The following is a 25,632-nucleotide window of genomic DNA, read 5'->3' as shown; positions in this document are numbered from 1 at the left end:
TGTGTTCTTGTTTCTTGTTCTTAAAGTGAATGTCAGCGTGTGGAATGAGGAGAGGGATAGGAGAGGGATAATATTCCACTTCTGCACACACTGGAATCAGCACAGGCACAGGCAGAGCTCCCAAGAGATTGACCAGCCCCCCATGGTGCCCATGTGCAAGGCTGTTATGCATTTCTGGTTTTTCAAGTTGGAAACATAGAACGTTGGAGGCCCTGTGTGCTTCAGCATCATCAGCATGTGTGAGACGTGGTGGGAATGGCCCTGTGAGGGGTGTGCTGTGTGTGATGGATGGCTCTGGGCTCTGCAGGCTGGAGATCCACTCAGGGCAGAGACCGTAGAAGTGCCTGCACTGCAGGAAGAGCTTCATCCAGAGCTCAATCCTTGTTAAAGGGTAAAAAAAATCCATGTTAGTCCATATGAGAGCTCCCCTTTGTCCTTGGAGGTTTTTGCTTTGACCTTGGGAAGGAGTGTCTGAGCAATGTGCTGGCCCTTCTGCAGCAGAGCCTTCACATTTGCTGGGCTCAGCTAAAGCTGCTGTGCTTGGAATGCAGTTTGCAGGAAGTGGAGGCTGGTTTTGGTGAGCTAGTGAAGCCAGCAGGAGCTTGCCCATGTCCTGCGTTGCAGTTCTGTGAAGGCTCCCTGACGTCCCAGCAAGCTGCAAGGAGATGATGATTGCAGTACCGAGGAGCGCTGCTTCCTCCATGCCAGGGAGCTGGGGCCTGGTCTGGTGCAGGAGAGGTACAGCAGGGCCCTGGGGGTTGGAGGAGCCCAATGCGTGGGGAGGAAACTAGCAGCTGGGAGGCGTGGGGATCCGCAGCAACAGGAGGCAGCAGCCCAGCCAGGAGCTGAGATGGTTTAATTTTAAGCTGCACCCACTAATTCCTGTCAAGTGGCATCAGTGATATGTCTCCTCTCTCCTTTTAGGTTCCCCCAAAAGGCATTCTCACTATTCTGTTTTTTTTTTTACATCACCATGTTCTCAGAAGCAATGAGCAGCTTTTCCATGAACAGGAAATAAAAATGAAGAAGTTTTTCCACTTTTACTCCCTGAAAAATCACTTGAACTGCTGATTTCCCCCAATGTTCTGTTGCAGACCTGAGTCCCTGCAGAGCTGTGAGCGCAGCGCCCCGTCTGCAGGAACAGGAGCATTTCAGAGGGGGGTATGGAGGAGGGGGACTGCCATTCTCAGGGGGGGCGTTCACCCAGGGGCGCATGGAGGGAGGGCTTTGTCCTGTCTGCTTCAAGCAACACTTGTATCCAGCCAGCAGAAGGCTGTGCCCTCGGTGTCCCACGTGAGCTCTGCATGGAGCTTACAGTTGGCTGTGAGGTGGTGGAGAGCCTCTGGGCTCTGATTAAGGGACAAGGAAGTAAAGTGGTTGCTTGCTACATGCCACCCAGCCAGGACAATGATCCCAATCAATTCCTCTTTAAGGAATAAAGGGATATGTCTGGAACAGCATCACTTGCCCTAGGCACTGTAGTCCATCAGTGCTGGTCACTTGTTAAGAGGCAGCTCGTAAGAGCACAGGTGCAGGCACTTTCAAAGTGGAGAACTGCATCCCAGTTTCCCAGAAGAGCACAAAAGACGACCTTTGTAATTACAAACCTTGGAGGCAAAGCTTGAGCTGTCAGCTCGTGCAGAAAGAATCACTTGGAAGGTCCTTTTCCACACACCTCCTTTCTGTTGTTCATTCAACACTGTCACGCCCTGCACGTGAATGTAGGTAGAGGTGAGCAGATTCACAGCCCCTCCAGTTAGATGAAGGGGAACCAACACTCAGGAATCATACACAGGTAGAAAGAAAAGATCCACTTTATTGGGAGATGTCTACAAAACATTTATCCTACGTTTCCACCCTCTCCCCATTTTATTTGTCTAAGCGGTATGGTTTCCAGGAACGCCAAGTATGCCTTGAGTTAGGAAAAACAAGAAGAGAAAAAGAAAGAAAAGGAAGAAGAGAAATTAAAGGGGGCAGGGAGATCACCAGTCCTGGATCCAGCACCAAGTCTGCTGATGGGGATGCTCCACGTGGCACAGAGTGGAAGCAGCAGCACCTTGAAGCAGGGCCAGCAGCAGAGGTAGGGCAAACCCAACCTCCCCCCAGCACCTAGTTATAATACCAAAGGAAAAAGATGAGATACCATCAGCCCCTACTTGGAATTGGAGTTGCCTCCTGTCCTAGACACTGGACTATATCCAAATCAGAGGAAGTCACGCCAGGCCCTCTCCTGAAACTTGACCATTTCTGGGGTGTTGTTCTGGACTCTTCCAGCATTGGCTGATACATCAGTCCAGTTAAGAGAAGGGCCACCCAGCTCCTCCCTGTGACTTCATTGTCTCTCAGGGCATTTTTCCGCCTCACATTAACAGGCGCTCACCTCTCACCCCACACACCAACCCACGGCTCAAACATTCTGAGGTCTCCTTCACTGCACATAGGGCTTAGCAGGCAAAAAGGAAGAGAGATGGGAAGGCCTACCATGAGAAACAAAAACCCACACCATATCCTAAGACTGACATTCACAAGCCATTTCCCCCACCCGTGCATCCCGGTGATTTTGGCAGTGATGTGATCCACGGCCAGGGGATCAGTCCATCAAATCAGTCTCTTGGCTGCATCACTTGAAAGAGCTCTCCAGGCTTTTTGGTGATTTCCTTCGTGTTTTGAATGGCCTCGGTTATGGTAGTGGTGGCATTGTGGATGGTGATGCACCATTCTCCTCCAGTTCCGTTCAACATCCCTCACACCCCGTGTTCTTTTAACAGCAATATGTCTTGCCCTGGATACTTGCTGAACCTGTACGCTTGAATGTCCAAAAACATGTTCTGTCCAGCTACTGAGCACATGGACCTACCAAGTTAGATTCTCCAGGGCAAGCTGGTGTCAGGTAATAACTCTGCTTGGTGCTCATGTTGCTTCAAACAGCAGAGGCGCTGTCATACCCCAGGTGTAATACTCAGGCCATTGGCCCGAATGAAGTCGCACCGCAGCACTGCTGTGCCAGGTGTGCTAGAGCTGCCATATGAACTGGAGTCAAAGGCAGTCACGTGCTATGCCACTGATGTGCTTTTCTCAATCCCTCGGGCAGCATCGTGCAGGCCTCCATGTGCTTCCACTCGGAGGGGCGTGCAATGCACCTGGAATCGACTGCCCAAGGGTGGAAACACAGCCCTACCGTTTGTCGTGGGCTGACCCAGACTGCACTGGAACAGGGGAAGCTCCTAAACACCTGCTGTACACTGACCACATCATCGCGTGGGGCAACACAGCAGAAGTCGTTTTTGAGAAAGGGAAGAAAATAATTCAAAACTTCTTGAAAGCCAGTTCTGCCATAAAGCAAAAGAAAGTCAAGGGACCTGCACTGGAGATTCTGTTCGTAGGAGTCAAATGGAAAGATGGATGTCGTCAGATCCCCGTGGATGTGGTCAATACAATAACTGCTCTGTCTCCTCCAACCAGCAAAAAGGAAACACAAGCGTTCTCAGGTGCTGGGGGTCTCTGAAGAATGCATTGTCTGGATTACGGTCTGACTGTAAACCCTCTCTATGATGTGATCTGGAAGAAGACCCATTTCACGTGGGGCCGGAGCAGCAACAGCCTTTGAACAAATTAAACAGGCAATGGGTCATGCGGTAGCCCACGGGCCAGTCCAGACAGGACAAGACGTAAGAGATTCAGCCCACACAGCAGCCGGGGAGAACGGCCCCACTTGGAGCCTCTGGCAGAAAGCAGAGCAGTTCCCGGTGCGTCACTTGTCACATCATTCATATATAGGCACGTTGCCATAACATTTATCCTTGTCCTCTTCTCTCTCTCAGTAAAAAGCTTCATCTCAACCTACAAGTTCTGCTTCACCGGTGTTTTTTTTTGTTTTTTTTTTTTTGTTGTTCTCTCCTCCATCCCTAAGGGAGGGGAGGAGGGAGAATACTACTGCGTGGTGCTGAGCCACCTGCTGGGCTAAACCACAACACACTTCTATAGTCACTTTCTTCTGTGTACTTGTTTGTGGGAGTTGAGTCTAGAACTGCTTCTAAAGCTCTTCCCACACTCAGGGCACTTGTAGGGTCTCTCTCTTGTGTGGATGCGCTGGTGGCGGATGACATTGGAACTGCTTTTGAAGCCCTTCCCACACTCAGGGCACTTGTAGGGTCTCTCTCCTGTGTGGATGCGCAGGTGGTAGGTGAGGTGGGAACTCCTTTTGAAGCTCCTCGAGCACTCAGAGCACTTGAAGGGTCTCTCTCCTGAGTGGATGCTCTGGTGGGAGGTGAGGGCAGAACTACTTCTGAAGCTCTTCCCACAATCAGGGCACTTGTAGGGTCTCTCTCTTGTGTGGATAAACTGGTGGGAGTAAAGTGCGGAACTGTGTTTAAAGCTCCTTGGACATTCGGGACAATTAAAGGGTCTCTCTCCTGTGTGGACGTGCTGGTGGCTGATGAGGTGGGAACTTCTTTTGAAGCTCTTCCCACACTCAGAGCACTTGTAGGGTCTCTCTCCTGTGTGGATGGGCTGGTGGACAATGAGGTTGGAACTGCTGCTGAAGCACTTCCCACACTCTGAGCACTTAAACGGTCTCTCTCCCGTGTGGATGCGTTGATGTACTGTAAGGTGGGCTCTCCATTTGAAGCTCTTTCCACAAGCAGAGCACTTGTACAGTCTCTCCCCTGAGCGTACGTGATGGTTTTTAACGAGTCTGGAATACCTTTTAGCGCTTTTCGCACACTCATTGCTTGAGTTGTGTTTTTTCTTCTGGCGTACTTCCCTCTTCCTGGCCTCTTCAGGCTGCTGTTGACCTGCACTGAGTTCCAGCGGGTTCCTTGCTCTCTTTCCTGGATAGTTTCCCAGTGGCTGCTTGAAGTGTTCTCCTTGCTTCAGGCCCCCTTGGACATCCCTTCTGCTTATTCCCACAGAGACATTACCCCACTGCCTCCGGACCACACCGACTTCCTGCAGATTCTCCTTTGGTTTTGTGATCTCATCTCCACCTGGATGACAGAGGAAACCCAGAAATAGCACACGGTGCCCCAAATATTCCCCAGCTTTCCTTTTGATCCACCGCCTCACCTGGGCTTAGGTCTCCTGGCACGGCCTCCGGGCTACGCACATCTGGGATCCAGGGGTCTTCCCCTCCTTCAAGCAGGGAGATCAGCCCGGGTTTGGGGGCTGGAAGTGAAGCTTCAATGACAGAAACAGGGGAGATGAGAGCATTTCCATCATTGCGGCACAGTGACTGTTCAACATCTCCACTGTGTGTCCCTCCCCACGGAGAAAGCACCATTTGGGCCTGAATGACAGTGGGGCCACAACTGCCTTTGGAGCAAAGAAAGCTTTTACATCTCTGGAAATTATGAAGGGATATTTGCTTTAAAATTAACTTTACAACAGCATGCTTACTTGCTTACAATATATCAGTGAGCATGGCATCAAAATATTTATGGCAATTGAATGGAAAATCCTAAATTCTAAAGGAGTAACCAGCAAGTCGTCCAGCAGCTGGAGCTGGTGGCCTCATACAGTGCAACAACACAAGGGCTGTTTGCAGGAATCTGATCATCCCCCTTCCTGCTGCTGCTTACGAGCCAGCACTGACTCTGAGGCTTTTATCACAGTGCTGAGCACAAGAAGGCCTCGTGAAACTCATGCTACTCTGTGTTTCCTTTGTGCTGTCACAGTGGTGTTACTCAATATGTAACTGCATGGCAGTTATTCAAGACCCGGCATGCAGAGGCTCATCCTGCACAGCCCATGGAGCCCTAACGAGGAGGAAAGGCAGCAAAGCCCTCACCCAGCCAGGCCACGCACTGGTACGTCTCCAGCATCACGTCCCGGTAGAGCGCTCGCTGCGCAGGGTCCAGCAGCGCCCACTCCTCCCTGCTGAAATACACGGCCACCTCCGCAAAGCTCACGGGCTCCTGCAAGCAAAGAGGCTCCTTGCTGGCAACAGCCAAGGCCCAGGGAAGCAGCTCGCACACGACACAAACTCCCGTCCCAGCCGCTTCTCCGGCCCCAGCACACGCATGCTGCCTGAGGGCACCTCCCTCTCCCCCTGCATTCACATCCCTCGCCCCTTGGCCTCTCCTGCCTGCTTCCCACAGCCCCTACCTGACACGGATGTGCTGTGGCCATTTGCTGCTCTCCTGCAGCCTGGGATGATCACGCCTGGAAGGCACAAGTTGAACTGGAGCCTGCAGGGACAAGAGAAAGGGTCATCTCACCCCAGAACAGGGAGCAGCCCAAGCACCCCTCGAGCTCTCCTGCACAGCAGCGCGCTGCACGACAGATCTGCGACTCAAGCAGGGATGGCTCTCGAGGTCACAGCTGCACAGAGATCCCTCGCAGCTTGATGTCGAGATTCCTTCTTGATACAGATCTTCTGTAAGACACTCGTGGTTACTTTGGAGCTTTGTGAGTTTCTCTAAGGTTATGTCTTAGTGTGACTGGGAACATAGGATTCCTCCCACATAAAGCCTTGGCTAAGCCAGGGACTCAGAGTGGACCCAGCCATGTCCAGGCTCCTCACCTTCGTGGGTTGAGAAGGTTAGGTATGATGTGGGAGCACTCTGAGCCTTGGGACTCCTTGAGCCAGTGTCAATCCAACTCGGTTCTGGGAAGCTGAGCGTGCAGTTCCGGCAGCAGTGTTAGGATTACCAATGGAAATGGAAGTGACTGTTGCGTATCAAACTGCCACAGCCAGTGTTGGCTCCCAGGTGAGAAACGTATGTCAAACACACACTCTGCAATCATACATTGCCACAAAACGCTGTTCCCAACCCCCACAGAAACAGGGAGGCTGCTGTGCATGTACTTCATGCAGCTGCTGACCTCCGTGAACCAAAAACCACCAACGTTCCCCAATACTCCTTTTCTGCTGCGGCACAGGCTGGAAGTTCTGATGTTACAGCACATTTGGACAAAAAACAAAGATCTCTCATTCTCACCCACAATCCTTTAGGCCACACTTACGGGGCTTTTACTGTTGACCTCCTTTGCAAAATGCAAAAGGAGAAGTGGCCTCAACGGATGAAGAGAAGGCTGAGGTACTGAATGAGTTCTTGGCCTCAGTCTCCACTGGCAGCCAGGACTCCAGTATTTCTCACCTCCCTGAGCCCTGCATCCCTAAACCTCCAGCTGGGGACCGGGGGAGTAAATCCCTCCCCACTGTAACTCGGACTGCAAGTCCGACACCGCCTCATCAGACTGAATGCAGAAGTTTGCTGGAGACACCCAGCTGAGCGCTGCGGTTGACACGGTGGAAGGAAGGGATGCCATCCTGAGGGACCTCAACAGGCTTGAAAGGGGGGCCCGGGTGAACCTCATGAGGTTCAACACCGCAAAGTGCAAGGTTTGGCACTGGGGCCCGAGGAATCCCACCCATACATACAGACTGGGAGGAGCAGTCCTGGAGAGCAGCCCTGCAGAGAAGGACCTGGCAGTCCTCAAGGATGAAAAACTTCACGTGAGCCAGTTGTGTGCTCTTGCAGCTTGGAAACAAAATGGTATCCGGGGCTCCAGTAGAAAACGGGTGGCCAGCAGGGACAGGGAGCTGATTGTCCCTCTCTACTCTGCCCCCCGGAGGCCCCATCTGCAGTACTGTGCGCAGGCCTGGAGCCCCCAGTACACAAAGGAGAGAGAGCTGGTGGAGAGGGTGCAGAGGAGGGACAAAAAGATGATCAGAGGGCTACAAAGACAGGCTGAGGGAGCTGGGCTTGTTCAGCCTGGAGAAAAGAAGGCTGAGGGGTGACCTCATTGCAGCCTTCCAGGACCTAAAGGGAGCCCATAAACAGGAGGGGAGGGGAGGCAACTCTGTGAACGGGCAGATAGCAGCAGCACAAGGGGAAATGGTTTGAAGCTGAAGGAGGGCAGCTGCAGGTTGGGTGTCAGGGGGAAGTTCTTTACTCTGAGAGTGGTGAGGTGCTGGAACAGCTGCCCAGAGAGGCTGTGGATGCCCCGTCCATCCCTGGAGGTGTTCAAGGCCGGGCTGGATGGGGCCCTGGGCAGCCTGGGCTGCTATGAAACGTGGAGGTTGGTGGCCGTGATAGCAGCAGCGGGGCTGGAGCTTCATGAACCGCGAGGTCCCTTCCAACCCGGGCCATGGTGTGATGCTCCGCTCTTCCTCCCCAGCAGCACCCAAATGGATGGCAAATGGAAACGCCGTGCCCACGCTGCCACGGGGTGAGGGAGGAAAGGGTGACGCGCTCCGCCCCGCTCCGCCTCACCTGCTCTGCTGGGAAGAGGCGGCCGTTCTCCTGGAAGCGGCACCGACGGCTCCGTCTCTGCCCACAGCGCTGAGCGCCGTCCCGGGATGAGCCGGGAGCAGCAGCCCGGGAGGCGACACAGCGGCAACGGTGCCGCTCGGAGAGACCTCCAGGAGAGGGGAGGGGAGGGGAGAAGAGGAGAGCAGGAGAGGGGAGGGCAGGGCAGGGCAGAGCGAGGCGTGGGGGACACAGAGCAGCGGAGCCAAGCGAAGGCTGAGTCCCGTCCCGTCCCGTCCTGTCCCGCCCCGCCGGAAGACACGCCGTCCGTGGCCGTGAGGGAAGAGGAGTTCCGGGCTCAGTTGGGCTGGGACGACCGGCGGGGCTGGGCCGCTGGCCGGGCGGGTGGCCGCCACTGGGTTTGGGCAGTGTGGCATACAGCATTTGGTTGCGTTTCATTGGTAACAAAAAGCACCTCACCGCCTTCCTTAAGGAGGGTCTGTGTACGTGTAGTTCTGTCTCCGGGCTCCTATCGCTCACGTGCTGAGCAGTCCTTTCTCGGCCAGGCAGCCCCGTCCCTTGTGGGCACTGCTCTTTGTTCTCCGGGCCGTGCACCTTCTCCCCGGTGGGGGGAGGGGAAGGAATGTGCGGGTGGGGGGATGTTGGCTGCATCTGAGTGAGGAGGAGTTGAGGTACCGCCTTCTCTTCCCTTCCCTTCCCTTCCCTTCCCTTCCCTTCCCTTCCCTTCCCTTCCCTTCCCTTCCCTTCCCTCCCCTCCCCTCCCCTCTTGTGTCCATTTCTGGCCAATTTTTGTTAATATCCAAATAACTTTGTCAGGACAGTATCTCTGAGAATGCAGATTTTATTCCCAATTGCAGTGGCAGGCATCCCACAAGCAGAAGAGAGTGCTTATGGGGACAGACATGACAGCTTTTGTACCTTGTTCCGCCCCCCCCTCCCCCCACCCCTTCCCTCCCCTGTTTCCCCACTGGCTGGGTCCTCCAGGTTCACAATCTTATCAAAAGGTTTACATTTGTTAATCACTTGTTAATTCGTGTGTCATGTGGTGTCAGTCAGTAGCAGTCCTTTTGTCTCTAACATGTCTCAGTACCCTTCTCATTCGTACTGATGTGGTGATTTTCTTCAGAGTCTTTGTTAGACAAAGAGTATGGAGGGAGGTGCCAGATGTTCCTCAATATGTTCTTCAGGCACTCCCTAAGGAGTTGTCCTTTTAATTTGTGCAGGACGTTCTTGCAATGTGTGTGACATATATTTTTTTTTCATGCAGTCTATACATAAGTTGTTACTGGCATATATATGTATGCTGTTAATTGTTCAACTTCTCCTTTAATTCTCTGTTGCTCAGGCCCTGTCTATCCAGCACCAAAAGCTAGCAGTTTTCCAACATCAAGGGGTTTGTGATTTGCAAAGATATCTATTACGTCTACCTGGCCTTTAACTGAAGGCCCAGATGTGTTTCAGAAAGCTGGACAGACAGGAGCTTCAGTCTTTGTGCTTATAACTTACTCCATCTACCTAATCTCGATGGATATATCTATATCTATATGTATGTATATACTATTTTACTTATATACTGAGTATGCGTTTCTGGGGAAGGTTTATCTAGAGGACGAGCAATGCAAAGTACCAGAGAACCCTGCTAAAGTAGAAAGACCCCTGAAAAGAGGTATTAATTGTAATAAAGGACCCAAATGGTAGCAGAGGCCATGAAATTAACCAAATTCTTATCTTGTTCTGATTGGGGAACAACATTCAATTCCCACACTCCCACCATACAGGCAATAGCCTTCCCTTTCTCACAACTCACTCCAGTCTCTTTTGCCACGTCCTTTAGCCATCCCACAACAGCTTTGGGAGACTGCAAAGCTCCTCAGCACAGATCTGCCCTTTTGCAGTCAGGCATGCCTTACAGCTCCTCAACACCTCGAGCAAGGAGAGCCATGGAGATTGGGCTGATTCTGTGGACACAATTAGCGGGTAGATTCGAACCATTTGGTTCCCCATCTGTGTCATCCTAGGAATTGCAATCCCACCTATGCAGGTGAGTTTCTACAGGGGAGATAAGAGGTGACTGTCCTTGCACACTGCCCTGGCAGAAACGTGCCACCTGGCAGAGGGTTTCCAGTGGCTGTGACACATCCCACTCTGGACTCTCCTTTGAGTGTCCGCTCAACACCTTGACTGCAGCTGACAGAGAGCAACATGCAGAATTCGCATCCGAAGAGGAGAAAGAAGAGCAGCAGAGAAGAAGAAGGATTTTGGCTGCAGAGCTCATCCTCTACTCAAGGGATTTGTAAGGTTCAAAACACAAAGCCACAGGTCGTAACCAGGGTGGGGCTTTGGCTGAAGCTCTTCACAAGTTTGAGGTTCTGCAGGATCTGTACCTTCTGTGGCAGTGCCGGTCGCTAATGAGGCTGGAACTGCTTCTGAAGGTTCCCAGAGTCTTGGGGAGCTTCTACAGCCGTTGTGCTCTGTGGGTGCGCTTGTGAGTGTTGAGATGAGATCTGCGTTTAAAGCTCTTTGCACACTCCAGACACTGAAAGGGTCTCTGTCCTGTGTGGATGCGATGGTGCTGCTTCAATTCAGAACTGCGTTTGAAGCTCTTCCCACACTCAGGACACTGAAAGGGTCTCTCTCCTGTGTGGATGCGATGGTGGCAGGTGAGGTTAGAATTGCTTTTGAAGCCCTTCCCACACTCAGAGCACTTGTATGGTCTCTCCCCTGTGTGGATGCGCTGGTGCAGCTTCAATTCAAACTTCGTTTTGAAGCCCTTCCCACACTCAGAGCACTGAAAGGGTTTCTCTCCTTTGTGGATACGTTGGTGGCAGGTGAGATGGGAACTGCTGTTGAAGCTCTTCCCACACTCAGGACACTGAAAGGGTCTCTCTCCTGTGTGGATGCGTTGGTGGTAGGTGAGGTGGGAACTTCTGCTGAAGCTCTTCCCACACTCAGAGCACTTGCAGGGCCTCTCCCCTGTGTGGATGCGCTGGTGCAGCTTTAACTCGCATCTTCTTTTGAAGCTCTTCCCACACATGGAACACTGAAAGGGTCTCTCCTGTCTGTGCATGCGCAGGTGCTGCTTCAAGTCAGAACGGCGTTTGAAGCACTTCACACACTCAGAGCACTGAAAGGGTCTCTCCTCTCTGTGGATGCGTTGGTGGCAAGTAAGGTTGCAACTGCTGTTGAAGCCCTTCCCACACTCAGAGCACTGAAAGGGTCTCTCTCCTGTGTGGATGCGTTGGTGGCGGGTAAGGTTGTAACTGCTGTTGAAGCTCTTCCCACACTCAGAGCACTTGTACAGGCTCTGCGTTGCGTGCATGCACTGGTGGTTAATGACACTGGAATTTATTTCCAAGCTTTTCCCACACTCAGTGCATGGATTCTGCTTTTTCATCTGACACACATCCTTGCTCCTGGGCTCTACGTCCTGCTTTTCACCTATGTTGAAGTCCAGTGGGCTCCTTCCTTTCTCTTCCAGATGCTCTCCCAGTGCCTTCTTGATGTGCTCACCCTGACCTTGCTCCAGGCCTCCTGGGACATCCCTTCTGATTTCTCCCACACAGGCACTGCCCCACCGCCTTTCGGCCACACCACTTTCCTGCACATCCTCCAGTATATCTGTAATCCCAGTTCCTGCTGGAGGAAAGAGGAAATCCAGAAATTGCACACGGTGCCCAAAATAAAACACAGACAGAGAGGACTCTTCCAGCCCCAGCCTCCTCCTTCCCTCCCTCCAGCAACTCACCTGGGCTCAGGTCTCCTGGCACGGCCTCCGGGCTACGCACATCTGGGATCCAGGGGTCTTCCCCTCCTTCAAGCAGGGAGATCAGCCCGGGTTTGGGGGCTGGAAGTGGAGCTTCAATGACAGAAACAGGGGAGATGAGAGCATTTCCATCATTGCGGCACAGTGACTGTTCAACATCTCCACTGTGTGTCCCTCCACATGGAGAAAGCACTATTTGGGCCTGAATGACACTGGGGCCACAGCTTCCTTTGGAGCAAAGAAAGCTTTTACATCTCTAGATATTATGAAGGGATATTTGCTTTAAAATTAACATTACAACAGCATGCTTACTTGCTTACAATATATCAGTGAGCATGGCATCAAAATATTTATGGCAATTGAATGGAAAATCCTAAATTCTAAAGGAGTAACCAGCGAGTCATCTCTTAGTTGGAGCTGGTGGCACCATGCAATGCAACAACACAAGGGCTGTTTGTAGGAAACTGATCATCCCACTTCCTGCTGCTGCTTACGAGCCAGCACTGACTCTGGGGCTTTTATCACAGTGCTGAGCACAATAAGGCCTCCTGAAACTCATGCTACTCTGTGTTTCCTTTGTTGCTGTCACAGTGGTGTTAGTCAATATGTAACTGCATGGCAGTTATTCAAGGCCCGGCATGCAGAGGCTCATTCAGCACACCCAAAGCAGACCTAATGAGGAGGAAAGGCAGCAAAGCCCTCACCCAGCCAGGCCACGCACTGGTACGTCTCCAGCATCACGTCCCGGTAGAGCGCTCGCTGCGCAGGGTCCAGCAGCGCCCACTCCTCCCTGCTGAAATACACGGCCACCTCCGCAAAGCTCACGGGCTCCTGCAAGCAAAGAGGCTCCTTGCTGGGAACAGCCAAGGCCCAGGGAAGCAGCTCGCACACGACACAAACTCCCGTCCCAGCCGCTTCTCCGGCCCCAGCACACGCATGCTGGCTGAGGGCACCTCCCTCTCCCCCTGCATTCACATCCCTCGCCCCTTGGCCTCTCCTGCCTGCTTCCCACAGCCCCTACCTGACACCGATGTGCTGTGGCCATTTGCTGCTCTCCTGCAGCCTGGGATGATCACGCCTGGAAGGCACAAGTTGAACTGGAGCCTGCAGGGACAAGAGAAAGGGCAGGGCAGCTGGCAGGCAACGCAGCAGTCCCTGTCCCAGCTCAGCCCTCGCCAGCCCATCTGCAGGGCACTGCCTCTGGGATGGCACACCAGGCCTGGCACAGGAAGACAACCAGCAACAGCACTGCTAACGCTCTGGCTCAAAGAGATGAACCATCACAAAGCTGTCTCAAACTAGGGGGCCGAGAGAACTCATAGCTGACACTCACTTCAACAGCTGAGGGCACACGGACTGCGTGCCTAAAAACAAAGCAAGGCAAGGAGTCGGTCATCTCACCCCAAAACAGGGAGCAGCAAAAGCACCCCTCGAGCTCTCCTGCACAGCAGCGCGCTGCACGACAGGATCTGCCCTCGAGCAGGGATGGCTCTCGAGGTCACAGCTGCACAGAGATCCCTCGCAGCTTGATGTCGAGACTCCTTCTTGATACAGATCTTCTGTATTAGACTCGTGGTTACTTTGGAGCTTTGTGAGTTTCTCTAATGATATGTCTTAGTGTGACTGGGAACATAGGATTCAGACTGGACCCAGCCATATCCAAGCTCCTTACCTTTGTGCCTTGAGAAGGTTACGTCGGATGTGGGAGCACTCTGAGCCTTGGGACTCCTTGAGCCAGTGTCAATCCAACTCGGTTCTGGGAAGCTGAGCGTGCAGTTCAGGCAGCAGTGTTAGGATTACCAATGGAAATGGAACCAACTGTTGCGTATCAAACTGCCAAAGCCTGTGTTGGCTCCCAGGTGAGAAACGTATGTCACACATTCACTCTGCAATCATACATTGCCACAAAACGCTGTTCCCAACCCCCACAGAAACAGGGAGGCTGCTGTGCATGTACTTCATGCAGCTGCTCACCTCCGTGAATCAAAAACCACCGACGTTCCCCAATACTCCTTTTCTGCTGCGGCACAGGCTGGAAGTTCTGATGTTAGAACATATTTGGACAAAAAACAAAGATCTCTCATTCTCACCCACAGTCCTTTAGGCCACACTTACGGGGCTTTTACTGTTGACCTCTTTTGCAAAATGCAAAAGGAGAAGTGGCCTCAACGGATGAAGAGAAGGCTGAGGTACTGAATGAGTTCTTGGCCTCAGCCTCCACTGGCAGCCAGGACTCCAGTATTTCTCACCTCCCTGAGCCCTGCATCCCTAAACCTCCAGCTGGGGACCGGGGGAGTAAATCCCTCCCCACTGTAACTCGGACTGCAAGTCCGACACCGCCTCATCAGACTGAATGCAGAAGTTTGCTGGAGACACCCAGCTGAGCGCTGCGGTTGACACGGTGGAAGGAAGGGATGCCATCCTGAGGGACCTCAACAGGCTTGAAAGGGGGGCCCGGGTGAACCTCATGAGGTTCAACACCGCAAAGTGCAAGGTTTGGCACTGGGGCCCGAGGAATCCCACCCATACATACAGACTGGGAGGAGCAGTCTTGGAGAGCAGCCCTGCAGAGAAGGACCTGGGGGTCCTCAAGGATGAAAAACTTCACGTGAGCCAGCTGTGTGCTCTTGCAGCTTGGAAATAAAACGTCATCCTGGGCTCCAGCACAAAACGGGTGGCCAGCAGGGACAGGGAGCTGATTGTCCCTCTCTACTCTGCCCTCCGGAGGCCCCACCTGGAGTACTGTGCGCAGGCCTGGAGCCCCCAGTACACAAAGGAGAGAGAGCTGGTGGAGAGGGTGCAGAGGAGGGACAAAAAGATGATCAGAGGGCTACAAACACAGGCTGAGGGAGCTGGGCTTGTTCAGCCTGGAGAAAAGAAGGCTGTGGGATGACCTCATTGCAGCCTTCCAGGACCTAAAGGGAGCCCATAAACAGGACGGGAGGGGAGGCAACTCTGTGAAAGGGCAGATAACAGCAGCACAAGGGGAAATGGTTTGAAGCTGAAGGAGGGCAGCTGCAGGTTGGGTGTCAGGGGGAAGTTCTTTACTCTGAGAGCGGTGAGGTGCTGGAACAGCTGCCCAGAGAGGCTGTGGATGCCCCGTCCATCCCAGGAGGTGTTCAAGGCCGGGCTGGATGGGGCCCTGGGCAGCCTGGGCTGCTATGAAACGTGGAGGTTGGTGGCCCTGATTGCAGCAGCGGGGTTGGAGCTTCATGAACCGCGAGGTCCCTTCCAACCCAGGCCATGGTGTGATCCTCCGCTCTTCCTCCCCAGCAGCACCCAAATGGATGGCAAATGGAAACGCCGTGCCCACGCTGCCACGGAGTGAGGGAGGAAAGGGTGACGCGCTCCGCCCCGCTCCGCCTCACCTGCTCTGCTGGGAAGAGGCGGCCGTTCTCCTGGAAGCGGCACCGACGGCTCCGTCTCTGCCCACAGGGCTGAGCGCTGTCCCGGGATGAGCCGGGAGCAGCAGCCCGGGAGGCGACAAAGCACCAAAGGCGCCGCTCGGAGAGACCTCCAGGGGAGGGGAGAGGAGGAGAGAAGAGGAGAGCAGGAGAGGGGAGGGCAGGGCAGGGCAGAGCGAGGCGTGGGGGACACAGAGCAGCGGAGCCAAGCGAAGGCTGAGTCCCGTCCCGTCCCGTCCCGCCCCGCCGGAAGACACGCCGTCCGTGGCCGTGAGGGAAGAGGAGTTCCGGGCTCAGTTGGGCTGGGACGACTGCCTGGGCCGGGCCGCTGGATTTGGGCAGAGTGGCACACAGCATTTGGTTGCGTTTCATTGGTAACAAAAAGCACCTCACCGCCTTCCTTAAGGAGGGTCTGTGTACGTCCAGTTGTATCTCCGGGCTCCTATCGCTCACGTGCTGAGCAGTCCTTTCTCGGCCAGGCAGCCCCGTCCCTTGTGGGCACTGCTCTTTGTTCTCCGGGCCGTGCACCTTCTCCCCGGTGGGGGGAGGGGAAGGAATGTGTGGGTGGGGGGATGTTGGCTGGATCTGAGTGAGGAGGAGTTGAGGTACCGCCTCCCCTCCCCTCCCCATTTCTGGCCTACCACCACACAAGCAATAGCCTTTTACTTATATACTGAGTATGCGTTATTGGGGAAGGTTTATCTAGAGGACGAGCAATGCAAAGTACCTGAGAACCCTGCTAAAGTAGAAAGACCCCTGAAAAGAGGTATTAATTGTAATAAAGGACCCAAATGGTAGCAGAGGCCATGAAATTAACCAAATTCTTATCTTGTTCTGATTGGGGAACAACATTCAATTCCCACACTCCCACCACACAGGCAATAGCCTTCCCTTTTTCACAACTCACTCCAGTCTCTTTTGCCACGTCCTTTAGCCATCCCACAACAGCTTTGGGAGACTGCAAAGCTCCTCAGCACAGATCTGCCCTTTGGCAGTCAGGCATGCCTTACAGCTCCTCAACACCTCGAGCAAGGAGAGCCATGGAGATTGGGCTGATTGTGTGGACACAATTAGCGGGTAGATTCGAACCATTTGGTTCCCCTTCTGTGTCATCATAGGAATTCCATGTTGGAAACATCAGGAATGCATCCACACCAATCAGTGCTGATGATGGCACAAGCGCCCCCCTGGGCAGCGGTCCATTTGTCCAGTGCCCCGTGATTCTCTAGGACAGCTTTTCACACCAGTAGTGCTGCCATTCAGCAGAGTGATGTGCAGCTTGTGGTGAGAAGACAGCCCTGGCACAGAACCACCAAGCAGTGCGTTTAGCTGGATGTCTGGTGAGAAAGGCATGGCAGTTGGTGTCAGTGGTCTGACTGTCACAGGCTGGTTTGGCTGCAATGGTGTCAGATACTCTCTCTTCTCAGGAGAAGAAAAAATACTCTCCGTTTGGTAGGATGTTTTGTTGTTTGATTTTTGTGTTTGTTTCAAGTAAGCCATCCCATTTATTTGAGGTGTGCGTACCATCCCATTAACGCCTTCCGGTTCTGCACTTCCTTACCTGAGCAATGTGAGCCATTATTGTAGAGGAAATGGACCTGGGGGTATTGATTGATGCTAGACTGAACGTGAGCCAGCAGTGTTGCCAGAAATACTGTGGAATATTTTTTGGTCGTTTTTGATTCAGGGAGGAGCGGTTCAGTTCTCCTTTGCTTTATATGTTACTTGCAAACTTGACACTATGCTGATAACAGTGTTATATTTATGGATATAATACAGCTATGCTGCAGTGATTTAGCAGTGACATAACAAGATTGTCACAAGTGCTTCAAAAGGGCTTCCCACCTCACCTTCCACCAGCACATCCATGCAGAAGAGAGACCCTTTCAGTGCCCTGTGTGTGGGAGGAGCTTCAAAAGCAGTTCTGCATTGAAGCGCCAACAGCGCATCCACACAGGAGAGATTCTTTCAGTGTCCGGAGTGTGCAAAGAGCTTTAAACGCAGATCTCAACTCAACACCCACAAGCACATCCACAGAGCCCAGGGGCTGTAGAAGCACCCCAAGACTCTGGGAACCTTCAGAAGCAGTTCCAGCCCTGTTACCTACCAGCACTGCCGCTAAAGATACAGATCCTGCAGAGCCTCAAACGCGTGAAGAGCTTCAGTCAAAGCCCCAGCCTGGACACCACCTGTGGCTTTTTGTGGTGAACCTGTACTTTCTGAGTGCACTGATGAACGTGAGAGAAGGGTCAGGAGAGCAGTAACGTGGCTCCTGGAGGTTTTCTGAGAATCATCGGTAGTGGAAAGGGAAGGGGGTGAATAAAGTAGCTGAGTTGTTCTGGAGCTTTCTTCACTGTAGTCTTGTTTCTTGTTCTTAAAGTGAATGTCAGCATGTGGAATGGGGAGAGGGAAAGGTGCAAGCAGGTTTTGGTTTGGGTGCCGACTCCAGCCCACTGCTTGCTTCTGGGGAAGCCATTTCTTTCACACAACCCTATCATCCTTCCTAACCGCGCTGCATGTAGGTTCTGCTGCTCTTCCTGAATGCTTTAATCAGGAGCTTGGGGCAGCTGTGAGACACCAAGCCTCGGTTGTTTCCAGTAGACCCACAGAAAGCTGAGCTTGTTCTTCCTAAATGCACCATCCCAAGTTTCAGGCGGTGTTGGAAGCAGAAGGCAGTTCAAAGACACAGTGTGTGCAAGCAGCTCACCTGCCCAGCACTGGGATATCAGAGCGCTCTCCAATGCATGCTTGCCTTGTAAGTGATCCCTTTTGAGCATGAAGGGTTTTGCTTTGACCTTGGGAAGGTGTGCCCGAGACCTCCTGCAGCAGGGCCTTCACATTTGCTGGGCTCAGCTAAAGCTGCTGTGCTTGGAATGCAGTTTGCAGGAAGTGGAGGCTGGTTTTGGTGAGCTAGTGAAGCCAGCAGGAGCTTGCCCATGTCCTCAGGTGAGGTTCTGTGAAGGCTCCCTGACGTCCCAGCAAACTGCAAGGAGATGATGATTGCAGTACCGAGGAGCGCTGCTTCCTCCATGCCAGGGAGCTGGGGCCTGGTCTGGTGCAGGAGAGGTACAGCAGGGCCCTGGGGGTTGGAGGAGCCCAATGCGTGGGGAGGAAACTAGCAGCTGGGAGGGGTGGGGATCCCCAGCAACAGGAGGCAGCAGCCCAGCCAGGAGCTGGGATGGTTTACTTTTAAGCTGCATCCACTAATTCCTGTCAAGTGGCATCAGTCACGTCTCTTCTCTTTCCTTTTAGTTGGAAGTATCATTTAGTTTAGTAGGCATTCTCACTATTTTGTGTTTGTTTGTTTGTTTGTTTGTTTTACATCACCATGTTCTCAGAAGCAATGAGCAGGTTTTCCCTGAACAGGAAATAAAAATGAAGAAGTTTTTCCACTTTTACTCCCTGAAAAATCACTTGAACTGCTGATGTCCCCCACTGTTTTGTCACACATCGTGTTTAGTTGCACTAAGGGTTAGAAAACTTGTTTTATTTCCTCTCCTCCTGAACTTCCCTGCTTTCCCTCTGCTGTGGGGAAAGTCCTGCTGCTGCAGACATGAGTCCCTGCAGAGTTGTGAGCACAGCGCCCCATCTGCAGGAACAGGAGCATTTCAGATGGGGGCATGGAGGAGGGGGACTGCCATTCTCGGGGTGGGCGTTCACCCAGGGGGGCATGGAGGGAGGGCTTTGTCCTGTCTGCTTCAACCAACACTTGTATCCAGCCAGCAGAAGGCTGTGCCCTCGGTGTCCCACGTGAGCTCTGCATGGAGCTTACAGTTGGCTGTGAGGTGGTGGAGAGCCTCTGGGCTCCGATTAAGGGACAAGGAAGTAAAGTGATTGCCTACTACATGCCACCCAGCCAGGACAATGATCCCAATCAATTCTTCTTTAAGGAATTAGGGGATATGTCTGGAACAGCATCACTTGCCCTAGGCACTGTAGGCCATCAGTGCTGGTCACTTGTTAAGAGGCAGCTCCTAAGAGCACAGGTGCAGGCACTTTCAAAGTGGATAATTTCATCCCAGTTTCCCAGAAGAGCAGAAAAGTCAACCTTTGTAATTACAAACCTTGGAGGCAAAGCTTGAGCTGTCAGCTTGTGCAGAAAGAATCACTTGCATCGTCCTTTTCCACACACCTCCTTTCTGTTGTTCATTCAACACTGTCACGCCCTGCATGTGAATGTAGGTAGAGGTGAGCAGATTCACAGCCCCTCCAGTTAGATGAAGGGGAACCAACACTCAGGAATCATACACAGGTAGAAAGAAAAGAACCACTTTATTGGGAGATGTCTACAAAACATTTATCCTACGTTTCCACCTTCTCCCCATTTTATTTGTCTAAGCGGTATGGTTTCCAGGAACGCCAAGTATGCCTTGAGTTAGGAAAAACAAGAAGAGAAAAAGAAAGAAAAGGAAGAAGAGAAATTAAAGGGGGCAGGGAGATCACCAGTCCTGGATCCAGCACCAAGCCTGCTGATGGGGATGCTCCACGTGGCACAGAGTGGAAGCAGCAGCACCTTGAAGCAGGGCCAGCAGCAGAGGTAGGGCAAACCCAACCTCCCCCCAGCACCTAGTTATAATACCAAAGGAAAAAGATGAGATACCATCAGCCCCTACTTGGAATTGGAGTTGCCTCCTGTCCTAGACACTGGACTATATCCAAATCAGAGGAAGTCACGCCAGGCCCTCTCCTGAAACTTGACCAGTTCTGGGGTGTTGTTCTGGACTCTTCCAGCATTGGCTGATACATCAGTCCAGTTAAGGGAAGGGCCACTCAGCTCCTCCCTGTGACTTCATTGTCTCTCAGGGCATTGTTCCGCCTCACATTAACAGGTGCTCACCTCTCACCCCACACACCAACCCACGGCTCAAACATTCTGAGGTCTCCTTCACTGCACATAGGGCTTAGCAGGCAAAAAGGAAGAGAGATGGGAAGGCCTACCATGAGAAACAAAAACCCACACCATATCCTAAGACTGATATTCACAAGCCATTTCCCCCACCCGTGCATCCCGGTGATTTTGGCAGTGATGTCAAATGGCCTTGGTTACGGTAGTGGTGGCATTGTGGATGGTGATGCAGCATTCTCCTCCAGTTCCGTTCAACATCCCTCACACCCCGTGTTCTTTTAACAGCAATATGTCTTGCCCTGGATACTTGCTGAACCTGTACGCTTGATTGTCCAAAAACACGTTCTGTCCAGCTACTGAGCACATGGACCTACCAAGTTAGATTCTCCAGGGCAAGCTGGTGTCCGGTAATAACTCTGCTTGGTGCTCATGTTGCTTCAAACAGCAGAGGCGCTGTCATACCCCAGGTGTAATACTCAGGCCATTGGCCCAAATGAAGTCGCACCGCAGCACTGCTGTGCCAGGTGTGCTAGAGCTGCCGTATGAACTGGAGTCAAAGGCAGTCACGCGCTATGCCACTGATGTGCTTTTCTCAATCCCTCGGGCAGCATCGTGCAGGCCTCCACGTGCTTCCACTTGGAGGGGCGTGCAATACACCTGGAATCGACTGCCCAAGGGTGGAAACACAGCCCTACCGTTTGTCGTGGGCTGACCCAGACTGCACTGGAACAGGGGAAGCTCCTAAACACCTGCTGTACACTGACCACATCATCGCGTGGGGCAACACAGCAGAAGTCGTTTTTGAGAAAGGGAAGAAAATAATTCAAAACTTCTTGAAAGCCAGTTCTGCCATAAAGCAAAGCAAAGTCAAGGGACCTGCACTGGAGATTCTGTTCGTAGGAGTCAAATGGAAAGATGGATGTCGTCAGATCCCCGTGGATGTGGTCAATACAATAACTGCTCTGTCTCCTCCAACCAGCAAAAAGGAAACGCAAGCGTTCTCAGGTGCTGGGGGTCTCTGAAGAATGCACTGTCTGGATTACGGTCTGACTGTAAACCCTCTCTATGATGTGATCTGGAAGAAGACCCATTTCACGTGGGGCCGGAGCAGCAACAGCCTTTGAACAAATTAAACAGGCAATGGGTCATGCGGTAGCCCACGGGCCAGTCCAGACAGGACAAGACGTAAGAGATTCAGTCCACACAGCAGCCGGGGAGAACGGCCCCACTTGGAGCCTCTGGCAGAAAGCAGAGCAGTTCCCGGTGCGTCACTTGTCACATCATTCATATATAGGCACATTGCCATAACATTTATCCTTGTCCTCTTCTCTCTCTCAGTAAAAAGCTTCATCTCAACCTACAAGTTCTGCTTCACGGGGTGGTTTTTTTGTTCTCTCCTCCATCCCTAAGGGAGGGGAGGAGGGAGAATACTACTGCGTGGTGCTGAGCCGCCTGCTGGGCTAAACCATAACACGCTTCTATAGTCACTTTCTTCTGTGTACTTGTTTGTGGGAGTTGAGTCTAGAACTGCTTCTAAAGCTCTTCCCACACTCAGGGCACTTGTAGGGTCTCTCTCTTGTGTGGATGCGCTGGTGGCGGATGACATTGGAACTGCTTTTGAAGCCCTTCCCACACTCAGGGCACTTGTAGGGTCTCTCTCCTGTGTGGATGTGCAGGTGGTAGGTGAGGTGGGAACTCCTTTTGAAGCTCCTCGAGCACTCAGAGCACTTGAAGGGTCTCTCTCCTGAGTGGATGCTCTGGTGGGAGGTGAGGGCAGAACTACTTCTGAAGCTCTTCCCACAATCAGGGCACTTGTAGGGTCTCTCTCTTGTGTGGATAAACTGGTGGGAGTAAAGTGCGGAACTGTGTTTAAAGCTCCTTGGACATTCGGGACAATTAAAGGGTCTCTCTCCTGTGTGGACGTGCTGGTGGCTGATGAGGTGGGAACTTCTTTTGAAGCTCTTCCCACACTCAGAGCACTTGTAGGGTCTCTCTCCTGTGTGGATGGGCTGGTGGACAATGAGGTTGGAACTGCTGCTGAAGCACTTCCCACACTCTGAGCACTTAAACGGTCTCTCTCCCGTGTGGATGCGTTGATGTACTGTAAGGTGGGCTCTCCATTTGAAGCTCTTTCCACAAGCAGAGCACTTGTACAGTCTCTCCCCTGAGCGTACGTGATGGTTTTTAACGAGTCTGGAATACCTTTTAGCGCTTTTCGCACACTCATTGCTTGAGTTGTGTTTTTTCTTCTGGCGTACTTCCCTCTTCCTGGCCTCTTCAGGCTGCTGTTGACCTGCACTGAGTTCCAGCGGGTTCCTTGCTCTCTTTCCTGGATAGTTTCCCAGTGGCTGCTTGAAGTGTTCTCCTTGCTTCAGGCCCCCTTGGACATCCCTTCTGCTTATTCCCACAGAGACATTACCCCACTGCCTCCGGACCACACTGACTTCCTGCAGATTCTCCTTTGGTTTTGTGATCTCATCTCCACCTGGATGACAGAGGAAACCCAGAAATAGCACACGGTGCCCCAAATATTCCCCAGCTTTCCTTTTGATCCACCGCCTCACCTGGGCTTAGGTCTCCTGGCACGGCCTCCGGGCTACGCACATCTGGGATCCAGGGGTCTTCCCCTCCTTCAAGCAGGGAGATCAGCCCGGGTTTGGGGGCTGGAAGTGAAGCTTCAATGACAGAAACAGGGGAGATGAGAGCATTTCCATCATTGCGGCACAGTGACTGTTCAACATCTCCTCTGTGTGTCCCTCCCCACGGAGAAAGCACCATTTGGGCCTGAATGACAGTGGGGCCACAACTGCCTTTGGAGCAAAGAAAGCTTTTACATCTCTGGAAATTATGAAGGAATATTTGCTTTAAAATTAACTTTACAACAGCATGCTTACTTGCTTACAATATATCAGTGAGCATGGCATCAAAATATTTATGGCAATTGAATGGAAAATCCTAAATTCTAAAGGAGTAACCAGCAAGTCGTCCAGCATCTGTAGCTGGTTGCCTCATACAGTGCAGCAACACAAGGGCTGTTTGCAGGAATCTGATCATCCCCCTTCCTGCTGCTGCTTACTAGCCAGCACTGACTCTGAGGCTTTTATCACAGTGCTGAGCACAAGAAGGCCTCCTGAAACTCATGCTACTCTGTGTTTCCTTTGTGCTGTCACTGTGGTGTTACTCAATATGTAACTGCATGGCAGTTATTCAAGACCCGGCATGCAGAGGCTCATCCTGCACAGCCCATGGAGCCCTAACGAGGAGGAAAGGCAGCAAAGCCCTCACCCAGCCAGGCCACGCACTGGTACGTCTCCAGCATCACGTCCCGGTAGAGCGCTCGCTGCGCAGGGTCCAGCAGCGCCCACTCCTCCCTGCTGAAATACACGGCCACCTCCGCAAAGCTCACGGGCTCCTGCAAGCAAAGAGGCTCCTTGCTGGGAACAGCCAAGGCCCAGGGAAGCAGCTCGCACACGACACAAACTCCCGTCCCAGCCGCTTCTCCGGCCCCAGCACACGCATGCTGGCTGAGGGCACCTCCCTCTCCCCCTGCATTCACATCCCTCGCCCCTTGGCCTCTCCTGCCTGCTTCCCACAGCCCCTACCTGACACGGATGTGCTGTGGCCATTTGCTGCTCTCCTGCAGCCAGGGATGATCACGCCTGGAAGGCCCAAGTTGAACTGGAGTCTGCAGGGACAAGAGAAAGGGTCATCTCACCCCAAAACAGGGAGCAGCCCAAGCACCCCTCGAGCTCTCCTGCACAGCAGCGCGCTGCACGACAGATCTGCGACTCAAGCAGGGATGGCTCTCGAGGTCACAGCTGCACAGAGATCCCTCGCAGCTTGATGTCGAGATTCCTTCTTGATACAGATCTTCTGTAAGACACTCGTGGTTACTTTGGAGCTTTGTGAGTTTCTCTAAGGTTATGCCTTAGTGTGACTGGGAACATAGGATTCCTCCCACATAAAGCCTTGGCTAAGCCAGGGACCCGGAGTGGACCCAGCCATGTCCAGGCTCCTCACCTTCGTGGGTTGAGAAGGTTAGGTATGATGTGGGAGCACTCTGAGCCTTGGGACTCCTTGAGCCAGTGTCAATCCAACTCGGTTCTGGGAAGCTGAGCGTGCAGTTCCGGCAGCAGTGTTAGGATTACCAATGGAAATGGAAGCGACTGTTGCGTATCAAACTGCCAAAGCCACTGTTGGCTCCCAGGTGAGAAACGTATGTCACACATTCACTCTGCAATCATACATTGCCACAAAACGCTGTTCCCAACCCCCACAGAAACAGGGAGGCTGCTGTGCATGTACTTCATGCAGCTGCTGACCTCCGTGAACCAAAAACCACCGACGTTCCCCAATACTCCTTTTCTGCTGCGGCACAGGCTGGAAGTTCTGATGTTATAACATATTTGGACAAAAAACAAAGATCTCTCATTCTCACCCACAGTCCTTTAGGCCACACTTACGGGGTTTTACTGTTGACCTCCTTTGCAAAATGCAAAAGGAGAAGTGGCCTCAACGGATGAAGAGAAGGCTGAGGTACTGAATGAGTTCTTGGCCTCAGTCTCCACTGGCAGCCAGGACTCCAGTATTTCTCACCTCCCTGAGCCCTGCATCCCTAAACCTCCAGCTGGGGACCGGGGGAGTAAATCCCTCCCCACTGTAACTCGGACTGCAATTCCGACACCGCCTCATCAGACTGAATGCAGAAGTTTGCTGGAGACACCCAGCTGAGCGCTGCGGTTGACACGGTGGAAGGAAGGGATGCCATCCTGAGGGACCTCAACAGGCTTGAAAGGGGGGCCCGGGTGAACCTCATGAGGTTCAACACCGCAAAGTGCAAGGTTTGGCACTGGGGCCCGAGGAATCCCACCCATACATACAGACTGGGAGGAGCAGTCCTGGAGAGCAGCCCTGCAGAGAAGGACCTGGGGGTCCTGGAGGATGAAAAACTTCACATGAGCCAGCTGTGTGCTCTTGCAGCTTGGAAAGCAAACGGCATCCTGGGCTCCAGCAGAAAAGGGGTGGCCAGCAGGGACAGGGAGCTGATTGTCCCTCTCTACTCTGCCCTCCGGAGGCCCCATCTGGAGTACTGTGCGCAGGCCTGGAGCCCCCAGTACACAAAGGAGAGAGAGCTGGTGGAGAGGGTGCAGAGGAGGGCCACAAAGATGATCAGAGGGCTACAAAGACAGGCTGAGGGAGCTGGGCTTGTTCAGCCTGGAGAAAAGAAGGCTGAGGGGTGACCTCATTGCAGCCTTCCAGGACCTAAAGGGAGCCCATAAACAGGACGGGAGGGGAGGCAACTCTGTGAAAGGGCAGATAACAGCAGCACAAGGGGAAATGGTTTGAAGCTGAAGGAGGGCAGCTGCAGGTTGGGTGTCAGGGGGAAGTTCTTTACTCTGAGAGCGG

General features: G+C 52.8%; 3 protein-coding genes across 3 annotated transcripts in view; all 3 read right to left on the bottom strand.

The window, feature by feature from the left end:
- LOC121107776 (zinc finger protein 485-like) overlaps positions 1–8,782 on the bottom strand; it is a 40,594-nt gene extending 31,812 nt beyond the window's left edge. Inside the window, exon 1 of the mRNA XM_040653884.2 lies at positions 8,217–8,782. The gene's annotated coding sequence lies outside the window, so the exon portion shown is untranslated. The remainder of the gene's footprint in view (positions 1–8,216) is intronic.
- Positions 1–25,632, bottom strand: part of LOC121107787 (zinc finger protein 707-like) — a 45,309-nt gene that overhangs the window by 17,772 nt on the left and 1,905 nt on the right. The window lies entirely within an intron of this gene.
- Positions 1,227–24,104, bottom strand: LOC112531035 (zinc finger protein 100-like). Its single transcript, XM_046904741.1, has 13 exons — positions 23,829–24,104; positions 23,512–23,638; positions 22,791–22,901; positions 21,715–22,711; positions 17,231–17,274; positions 15,345–15,490; positions 12,998–13,039; positions 12,681–12,807; positions 11,959–12,069; positions 10,684–11,849; positions 5,786–6,098; positions 5,065–5,175; positions 1,227–4,985 (listed from the first exon to the last, which is right to left on the bottom strand). Exons 1-13 carry the CDS (start codon positions 23,850–23,852, stop codon positions 3,985–3,987), a joined length of 4,320 nt encoding a protein of 1,439 aa, XP_046760697.1. The 5' UTR covers positions 23,853–24,104; the 3' UTR covers positions 1,227–3,984.

The sequence above is a fragment of the Gallus gallus genome, chromosome 29 (assembly GCF_016699485.2).
Source record: "Gallus gallus isolate bGalGal1 chromosome 29, bGalGal1.mat.broiler.GRCg7b, whole genome shotgun sequence".
Taxonomy (NCBI): Eukaryota; Metazoa; Chordata; class Aves; order Galliformes; family Phasianidae; genus Gallus; species Gallus gallus.
This window is presented reverse-complemented; position numbering and strand designations above follow the sequence as displayed.

Bases quoted from the DNA above. Each gene is read 5' to 3' on its own strand.
- LOC112531035 (XM_046904741.1), bottom strand. From the start codon at position 23,852: ATGGCCACAGCACATCCGTGTCAG. The intron at 22,902-23,511 runs GTGAGGGCTTTG...CTGTCATTGAAG, and splicing joins CCAGTGCGTGGCCTGGCTGG to CTTCACTTCCAGCCCCCAAA. The intron at 12,808-12,997 runs GTAGGGGCTGTG...CTTTGCTTGCAG, and splicing joins CCACAGCACATCGGTGTCAG to GAGCCCGTGAGCTTTGCGGA.